This window comes from Staurois parvus, unplaced genomic scaffold (genome assembly GCF_062004578.1).
Source record: "Staurois parvus isolate SC_StPar_1 unplaced genomic scaffold, SC_StPar_1.0 ptg001381l, whole genome shotgun sequence".
Taxonomy (NCBI): Eukaryota; Metazoa; Chordata; class Amphibia; order Anura; family Ranidae; genus Staurois; species Staurois parvus.
Genome location: NW_028319177.1, coordinates 932,994 through 943,110, shown reverse-complemented (window position 1 = coordinate 943,110; position 10,117 = coordinate 932,994). Strand labels below are relative to the sequence as shown.

The window sequence follows — 10,117 nt, the reverse complement described above, 5'->3', positions numbered from 1 at the left end:
CACTAGAGGGGTCACCAGCAGGAGGAAGGAGGTCCTGATTCCTCTATATAGATCCTATCACTAGAGGGGTCACCGGCAGGAGAAAGAAGGTCCTGATTCCTCTATATAGATCTTTAGTTGGACCTCATTTAGAATACAGTGTCCAGTTCTGGAGATCTCACTTCCATGAAGATATTGATGAGATAGAACGAGTCCAGAGACGGGGAACACAAATGGTGAAAGGTCTGAGGGATCAAACATATCAAGAAAGACTGCAGGAACTTCATATGTACAGTCTGGAGGAAAGAAGGGAAAGGATGGACATGACCAAAACCTTTCAGTACATCAAGAGGGGGAATAAGGTTCTGGAGGGCAGGATGTTCAGTATGAAGCCAAGATGAAGAACACGGGACATGACCTCCAACTGACTGGAGAAAAGTTCCCAACTCATCTTAGAAAGTCATATTTTCCTGAAAGGGTAGTTGATGGTTGGAATAGACCTCCAGCAGAGGTAGTGAGTCAGTCAGCAGTAAGTGGCTTCAGACATGCTTGGGGCAAACATGGATCTAGACTCAGACAACACACCAATATAATAAATAAATAAGGAAACATTTAAAAAAAGGAAGCAGACTCGATGGACCACTTGGACTTTTTTCACCTGTCACTTATCTTTGTTATTATATTTTGTATGTCTCATATTATGTCATGCATCTCATGTGATGTCAGGGGTCTCGTGATGTCATGCATCTCATGTGATGTCAGGGGTCTCATATGATGTCATGCATCTCATGTGATGTCAGGGGTCTCATATGATGTCATGCATCTCATGTGATGTCAGAGGTCTCATATGATGTCATGCATCTCATGTGATGTCAGAGGTCTCATATGATGTCATGCATCTCATGGATGTCAGGGGTCTCATATGATGTCATGCATCTCATGTGATGTCAGGGGTCTCATATGATGTCATATGATGTAATGTGTATCAGGTAATGTAAATTGTTACTTTGCGGTTGAATTCCTAAACCTGGAGAGTCCAGAATCTGGTGCAGCTCTGCATAGAAACCAATCAGCTTCCAGGTTTCCCTGTCAAAGCTTCATTGATCCAGCTGAAGGTAGAAGCTGATTGGCTCCCATGCACAGCTGCAGCAGATTTTGCACTCTCCAGTGTTAGGAAATCTCCCCCTTTGTGGTGTAGAAATGACTTTGAGGATAGTCCTCTTTTGCCCCCTTGCTGTTTGTGGTGAGTGGTGACATCCCAGCAGAGTGACGATGGACGACCCATGCTCAGTCACAGCGGATCCACATTTCATTCATTCTCTGTAATGAGCGGTTCTGGAACAATTGTCAGTCCAGGGAGCAGTGGGCGGAGTGATCCCTCCCTCCTGACTGGTTCCACCCTCAGCAGACCTCCTATATAAGAAGAAGTAGAAGAGCAGCTGATCACAAGTGTCTCTGATAAGGAAGCAGGATGGCAGATACTGTGAGTATGAGCACTGGTGGAAGCTGCAAGAGCCGAGCAAATGGCTTCTGTGGGGGATGGTGGGTGTAGTGTGGTGGGTAGTGGTGAGTATTGGTTTGCTTGGTGTGGACACAAGTTGATTTTGGGCTGGTTTGATGTTGGTGGTGGAGGTATGAGCACTGGTGGAAGCTGCAAGAGCTGAGCAAATGGCTTCTGTAGGCAGTGGTGGGTGTAGTGGTTGGTATAAGTTTCCTTGGGGTGGACATGGGTTGGTGTTGGGTTGTTGGGTATAGGAAGTTATGGGTCTACTTCTGGTTATTGTTTGTGTACTGTTGAGAAATATGGATCATGCTGATAGGGTGACTTGATGTGAGCAGTTGTTGGTGTGGGTCAGTATTTTAGTTCTTGTCCATCTATTTCTTTAGGGTGGGATGTATGTGTATTGGTGTCCTGGCACAGAGCTATGTCTGCCTTCCTGGGTATTCTTAGTATTGGGCATATACTGGAATGGCTCAGACCCTCTTCTCCTCCACACTTGCCCATAGTGGCTCATTATTTCCATGCCTTCCCCTGGTGTGATTATATTAACCATTTGCTGTGCAGTGTTATAAATGGTCCGGTTCTGGGATGTGACATGTCCATCCGCTCTGGGTTAATCCATTGGTGCCATATTAACTCTTTCCATGCAGGATGGAAGCTGGGGGTGGGAAGGGGGTAGGGTGGATACGCCAGACAGTTCAGATATTTGATGCACACACAGGGGCGGACTGACAACTCATAGGGCCCTGGGCAATAGGGGATCATGGGGCCCCTGTGTCCTTGCCCAAACTAAAAAAAAAACTGAAAAAGGTACCAGGGGCATCTCATGGGGGCCCCTACTGACTCCAGGCCCTTGGGCAGTGCCTGAGTTTCCAAATGGTCAGTCCGCCCATGTGCACACATGATGACTAACTTGCTGAAAATTCAACTCATACTGTACCCACCAAGTACATGATTACTAAACATGAATGCTGGGCAGGCCTTGGCACCATCCGGCTGTCTGTAGATGGGACTATATCTTATAAAGGTCTGGGCAGCCGGCATACATGACATGAATGTTAGAAGAGAAAATGTATATATTGTCATGTCATTGATGTGTTATTAGACATTTGTCATCTGCTGGGGATGTCTGAGCTCCTCCACTCTCCCACAAAGTGCTGCCACCCACAGAAATCCCAAACTTGTTCTGAGTTCAGTAACTGCAACCATCAGATGTCTCTCCCTTTCTATAATTGGTGTAATAATCCCCCCCCCCCCCCATTATACAGGGTGTAGTAATTCTCTTTTCTCTCATACAGACTGTTACCTTTTACAACATCGGCCTCAAACCTGGTCACTCGGTGGAGGTGAAGGGCTTCATTCCGGAGGGCTGTGAAGTGTAAGTCACGGTTCCATCCTCAGCTACTTATTATACAATAGATGTCTGCTCTCTGTATAATTTGCCTAAAGTTTACCTTGCAGAAGCAGGAAAGTGTTCCGTGTACAGTACATCCTCCTGACCCCTACATGCTGGGAATTCGGCATGCGTGGTCCCTCAAAAGCCTGACATCAAATTGTTTTGCTCTATAGCTGCAGGCACTGTGGAGGAATTTATCCTCCATCTACATTAAAGAGCTTCATCACTACTGCTTACCTAGTTAGAGGTCCAATGGCAAGAGGGAGTGAAAGGGCACAAAGTAGTAGTGACTTCTCAGCTCCCCCTCCTAGCAGTGACACCTTAGCCCCGTTCACCCTTCTCCCTCCCACAACAGTGACCCAACAGATCAGATCACCCTTCTCCCTGTCTATTTGGATTGTACACGGTCATTCAAGTCTGATCTCAACCTCTCTACACGCCCATCCCAACACACACTTTCCTGCTTTAAAAATGGCTGTGTATAAGTGGGTGCTGTAGTGACCGTCGGCTGGAACTGAACACATGCCTGATGAGGGGGTCCTGCAAGTTTTCAAAATGTTGCCTTGCTGTAACTATGTAATCATTCATTAAAATGTTTGGACCCACATTGGTGATGCTTGCTGTGCTGGTGACATCCTCCCAGACTTGAATGACTTCACTATTTCCCGTCAACTTTCAGGAGAAATTGCTCCACAGTGGCTGCAACTACAAATGTCAGTGAGGGATTTTGGGTTTTTCTCAGCGCATAGTTACTACACTTTTTTTTTTTTTTTTTTTTTTTTTTTTTTAATGTAGACAACCGTCTGTCCATATCGAGGCTACAAGTTCACTTTATGTACTCTTGGTATAGAGGATTACCAGGGCCCCATGTTTTTATGCAAACTGTCAGTTTTAGTCTCCAAAAACATTGTGATATTTTGTGACTTGGGTGGCAGAAGTACCTCTGATTCACATGGGTACCACAGGTGAATGACTCGAGTACTAGATCTGACAAGAACTGAGCAGAATTTGTGCTTTTTCTGTCTTTCTAGGTTTGTCATAAACTTGGGAACAGATGGGAAGAATCTTGTGCTACACTTTTGTCCTCGCTTTAACAATGTTGGAGACCAGCTCACGGTGATCTTGAACTCAAAGGTGGACGATGTCTGGGGAGAAGAGCAGAGGGAAAGCTTCTTCCCCTTCGCGCAAGGATCAGACACCACAGTATGTCTACAATGGGAAGGGCAGGAAAAATGGTGGATGGGGCAAAGTGGCATCACTGTTCATATTGGACACATCAGTCTCTAAAAGATGCAGTAATTGCTATAATAGGTCACTCCTTCAGCTCATTCAATGGAGTATGAGACCCTTCCACATGGGAAGATGCAATGGATTCCATCATGCTGCCATTGATGTACCACCTAGAAAATGGTTACTGTTGGTAACATTAATGGTTGTCAGATATTGGCTTGGAAAATGTTACATGAAAACATTTTGCAAGCCAATATCTTTCTATTTTGTGTATGTTATTGATATGCATATTGGATGATTATATTAGGAAAACAAGGGAATGGGGATAAGTAAATCCCTGACAACGACTCTGTAAAGGCTCAATCTGGGGAGTAGTGGGAGGGGGGGGGGGGGCTGGCCTGTAACTTAAGATCGTGTGTTTTACCCTAAGCTAGTCATAGTAGATGAGACCCTTGTCCAAGGGCTCACTTGAGCCATGGCTAGGACAAATGTGTATTGGGGCCCCTGGAAGGGGAGATTAAAATTTGACAGGGAATCCTATGGAACAGAGCCTCAGAGCACGTTCATGGTTCTAATACATGGCATGTAGTGTAGATGTTATATAGCTTGCGTGGCATACAGCAGCCTCTCCACTATTGGCCCCAGTGGAACCATTGAAGTTTTTTGATCTCTGGGAAAGCCTTGCTTAAACCAATTTCAGTCTGTACCCAATTTCCAGTGGTGGTCAAAATGCCACTCTTGCAGGCAGTGAAAAGGATGTGTCCTGAAGCTGGCTTCACAAAGTTGTGTTGGGGGCAGGGGCAGACTGACCATTTGGGAACTTGGGCACTGCCTGGGGTCAGTTGTGGGCCCCATGAGATGCCCCTGGTACCTTTCATAGGCTTTTAGTGTGGGCAAGGATACAGGGGCTCCATGATCCCCCTATTGCCCCAGGGTCCCATGAGTTGTCAGTCTGCCCCTGGTTGGGGTCCCAAAATAGGCAGGTACCATCAAATGGGAGCCTAATTGGCCAACTCTGGGTCCCCCTAGAAACCTCTGAAGGAACCCTGGGTGAGAATAGCTGGCAGACCCAGACTCCAAACTGGCCAAAAGCTATTGATCTGATGGCTCCAGTCATTGGTCTAGATCAGTGGTCGGCAAGCCGCGGCTCGCGAGCCACATGCGGCTCTTTACACATTTTAATGTGGCTCTTCTGTGTGCCGGGCGCCCTCTCCCCTCCCTCTCGGGCGGCCGAGGACTCTGCAGCTAGCCCAGCAATGATTGGCCAGTCTCGCTGCCACTCACATCCTGATAGCTAGTGATTGGCTGTCAGGATGTGTGTAGGCGGGGCAGCGTGACGAACGTGAGGGGAGCTAGGCTCCTCTCACAGTCCGTCCTGAAGACCGGAACGGTGCGGGGAACACGGCGAGAGGAACGTGTGGAGCAAAGGTAAGTGAATTGACACGGGGGGGACTTGGCTTACTACTTGCTACTTACTTACTACTACTATGAGGGATGAATTACTACAGTATATGGGGGGATGAATTGCTATATGGGGGGATGAATTGCTATATGGGGGGATGAATTGCTATATGGGGGGATGAATTGCTATATGGGGGGATGAATTGCTATATGGGGGGATGAATTGCTATATGGGGGGATGAATTGCTATATGGGGGGATGAATTGCTATATGGGGGGATGAATTGCTATATGGGGGGATGAATTGCTATATGGGGGGATGAATTGCTATATGGGGGGATGAATTGCTATATGGGGGGATGAATTGCTATATGGGGGGATGAATTGCTATATGGGGGGATGAATTGCTATATGGGGGGATGAATTGCTATATGGGGGGATGAATTGCTATATGGGGGGATGAATTGCTATATGGGGGGATGAATTGCTATATGGGGGGATGAATTGCTATATGGGGGGATGAATTGCTATATGGGGGGATGAATTGCTATATGGGGGGATGAATTGCTATATGGGGGGATGAATTGCTATATGGGGGGATGAATTACTATAAAAACTTATTGAAACTAAAAACAGTGTGCCATCCTATGTATTTTCAGTTTTAAAAATGTGGCTCTCAAAATAAATTTCAATCATGGTTTTGGTGAGATTTGGATCAGTTGAAAAAAAAGGTTGCCCACCACTGGTCTAGATGACAGACCGTCCTCAGACTGCTACTAAAACATTGCAGCGCAGAAGCTCATCCTTCCATTATTCCTTTCCATTAGCAATTTTCTGTAACACAAGAAGAATACAGAAGATGAGCTTCATGCACATATCTCCTTATGGAAAGATTTTAGTTTGAATATTTTGGTGATAGTGTTAGCTTGCTGGACTATAAAGGTCAGTCTTTTGTATCTACAGCTGACACTGCCATCTTTTCTTACAGGTTTCCTTCTTGTTTGAGCAAGACAAGATCACCATACAATTGCCTACAGGAAATCCTTTCACATTTCCAGTCCGCTTTCCCATAGAGGAGATCTCTTGCTTGCAGGTGGAACACCTCCGGCTCAAGTCCATCACACTGAAGTGAGGAATCTGCAATAGAGGAGCCACCTCTCCCACGTGTCCATATCCCGGCTCTTGTGAAATGGCCATAATGGATGGAGAGAAATGTTATCCTGTCTTGTACCCTTCTCCTTCCAATCTGCCTCCTTGCTGCTCATGTAGCCATACATTGTGCTTTGCTCAGATCACTTGCTAGAAATGAATTTTATCCACATTTCAAATAAAATCCAATGAGCTCTATTGTGTCTGATCAATCTTATTATTGAGCACTAAACTGACTCTGTATTCATTGCTGTAGTCTATAGCGCCCTCCTGCTGGAGGTTGGTTGCATTACTTCTAGGCTGCATTCACACTTGAGCCGCTTGTAGCTTCAAGTTCCAAAAAGCTCAAACTTGAGGTGAAGAAATCTTTCTTTGTTGTCTGTTTTACACACAGAGGCACCATAGAGAACAATTTTTATTTTTTGTTTTCAGAGCTTCAAGCTACAAAATGCTTAAGTGTGAATGCATCCTTGAAAGGTACACATGGTGACTAATGCTTCTTCTGCCTGTGTAGTCTGATTAAAAGATCAAAATGTTTGTTGGAAATTAAGTAATGTCTTTAAAAAAACCAAAAACCAAAACTTTCAGGCTCCAGAATGAAAGGTGTGAGAAACGGGTTACTATGTATTCCTATGGAACTCTTCTCCCTCGTGTTGTGGGTCTGATTGTTTGAGGTTCTGGCTTGCTGCATTCAGTTCTACATAAAATGAAAGCAGTAAAGCCACATGTGCATTTTTGCTGCAGATATTTGTGAAGGCAGCCTAACAATCACATGCTGAAGTCAGTGGCCCAGTACAGGTAGTAGCTGTGGCAGTGAATGTAGTACTTCTCCAGCGGGGGAAGGAGATGCTGGAGCAGATTTAGTCTCAGTGTAGGGCAGTGTTTCTCAACTCCAGTCCTCATGGACCCCCAACAGGTCATGTTATCAGGATTTCCCTCAGATGCAACAGCTGTGGTAATTACTAAGGCAGTGAAACTGATCAAATCACCTGTGCAAAATAATGGAAATCCTGAAAACATGACCTGTTGGGGGTCCATGAGGACTGGAGTTGAGAAACTGGTGTAGGGGTAGTAGACTAGGGGGAGTAACTACATGGCATGAGGAGTAAAGTGGCAGCAGAATGGAAAGAGTAATGGTAAAAGCATTTAATATTTGTAGCTGGGGGTATGGAGGCCATCAGATAAGTCGGGGGTGGAGGAGAGCTAGGAGCAGTTCTAGCAGTAGTGTGGTGGTAGTAATAGCATTGGTAGTGATCAGAGTAGTACTAGTTAAAGCAATATGGTAATGGGGTAATATTAGGAGTAGTTGTAGCATTGGGTGTGGTAGTAGTCACAGTAATATAGTAAAGGTAGTGGTAGATGTAGTAGTTGCAAACCAGCCAGTGTGTATATACTGCAGAAGGTCGGCACCTGCAGACAAAGCATGAACATTACTTTGGCAGCTTGGGCTAAGGGAGGGGTGCCATGCTGTCCCCCAGACACTGGACTCTGGATCCTGGTACTTGAAGCCCAGTTATTGCTCTGTGATTTCATTCATAACAGCTGTGATCGGCCCACAGCTATCACAGGGTGCCTGGGCCAATCATGGTGTCATGTAATTATTTGTAGCAAATCATTAGTGATCAGTTGTCCTAAATGGTTAACCGCTTCATGACCTTTAAATTTTGCTACTACAGAGATCTTTGTAACTGAAAATAAAGTGAGAAAAAATCCCTGATCACCACCTCAGAGTAGTACAGTGTTACCATGGTGATGAAATTATCTATCTAAAAATGAAAATTTTAAAATCTTGTCACCGTCCCTGATCAGCTTCACCTCTGTTATGAGGATGCTGTATATCACTGGTGATAGGATGGTAAAATCTTTTTTTTTTTTTTCCTGAGTATATAACTATATTGAATCCTAAAGAGTAACCTCCAAAAATAGGGGAGTTTTGAGGCGCTGTGCTAAAAATCGAGTATAAAACCATTAATATAGTCCATTAAAATGGTGGTCCATCTATTTCACCAATTGGTAAGCAGATATATTACAACCTAACCAACAAATCACACGATAAGATTGGACGATTCCATATCCTGCTAGTAATGCCAACACGTTTCCCAGTCTACATTTGCTTCTTCAAAGGCTTTGTGGGGATCGTCTACAAAGACATGGACATAACGTCACAGTAACAAATATATACAGGAAGATATGACACCCATTAATACACATTTCAGGAATATTTTGTTGACTCTTACCACGATGTTCACTTATATAACAGGATTGCTTTTGGTTGAAAGATAATATACACCGATATCTGCTGCCAGGAACAGATGTCCCATCACAGGCCCATAAATCCACCTCCACCCCATAGGGGGAAGGGAGGAAAACTAGAGAAGCGGATGAAGACCACCGATAATCATCAACTGTAAGCTGCAATATGAAGAGAAGGAGGCGATGTCATCTTTATAGTAAAATACCTCAAAACCAGAGCCCATTATATTCCCTAGTATTCATATATAACATAGTATGACCTAGATTCCAATATTTCTAACGGGGCAAAAGTGTTGTACTTCAGAGAATTCTTCCAAACAAACCGAGAATAAACTCTTCACCAGAGACACCCTCCTAGAGACGTGTATATTGAGTATGGGGTACATGGCATTATTCCTCCCCCAAATAACACACAAAAAAAGAGGATGTCCCTCACATTCACTTACCCCCCTAAGTTCTGCCGCCAAGCTCCAAACCAACAAATGGTCAATATAGATATTGGTAAAACCGCTCAACTAGAAGCAGATAAACCCAGCACCTCGTGGCCCATAACACGGTGAATGGTCCCAAAAATAGCAGCCCGGTATTCACATCTAGTCCCGCCACCACCTCTCCCCTATATGATCCCAGCGGGCTGGACGTCCCACTCAACGTCATGATGTTGGGTCGGCGCATTATGTCACACCAGCTGTGGTTTCCATGATATTCTGCATGCACCCTTCAACAATGGACCGCCATAACAGCATTGCAAAGGCCGGTCCCATAAGCAGAGTGCAAGGATGGAGGGGAGGAGGAGAAGTCTCCCACCCCCACACAAGTAGCCTGTCCCCCGAATGTCCGGCCAATGGCTAGGCCAATAGAAGGACCTCATCCCCTGTGACAGCAGACAAGGATCAATGCAGAACATAAAATGATTACAGAATTACACAGCAAAACAGGAGAAAAGAACCCATTGATAGTTACAGGAATGGTTTATACGTAAGTGCAGTATTAGAAGTATCCCACCACATGAGACCCCCCGAGCTTCTTACTAAATGCCTCAGAATGTCAGATTTCACAAAAAGGGGCCATTTGAGGATTATTTGTACTGTCCTGAGATATTAGAGCCTCAAGAAATGAGATCGGCAATCAGCAGCGAATTTGTCACACACCTAATATTAAGTCACACACCGACTGCTCAGAACTAGCAAACTACCCATAGCCAGGTGC

General features: G+C 45.0%; 1 protein-coding gene across 1 annotated transcript; it reads left to right on the top strand.

Annotated features, from left to right (window-relative positions):
- The first annotated feature begins 1,433 nt into the window (after positions 1 to 1,433).
- Positions 1,434 to 6,853, top strand: LOC149436314 (galectin-1-like). Its single transcript, XM_089661767.1, has 4 exons — positions 1,434 to 1,462; positions 2,779 to 2,858; positions 3,908 to 4,079; positions 6,495 to 6,853. The coding sequence occupies exons 1-4, from the start codon at positions 1,451 to 1,453 to the stop codon at positions 6,636 to 6,638; spliced, it is 408 nt and encodes a 135-aa protein (XP_089517893.1). The 5' UTR covers positions 1,434 to 1,450; the 3' UTR covers positions 6,639 to 6,853.
- The last annotated feature ends 3,264 nt before the right edge of the window (positions 6,854 to 10,117 follow it).

Excerpts from the sequence above, each read along its gene's own strand:
- LOC149436314 (XM_089661767.1), top strand. Across the intron at positions 2,859-3,907 it reads ATTCCGGAGGGCTGTGAAGT|GTTTGTCATAAACTTGGGAA; the intron begins GTAAGTCACGGT and ends CTGTCTTTCTAG. Across the intron at positions 4,080-6,494 it reads CGCAAGGATCAGACACCACA|GTTTCCTTCTTGTTTGAGCA; the intron begins GTATGTCTACAA and ends CTTTTCTTACAG.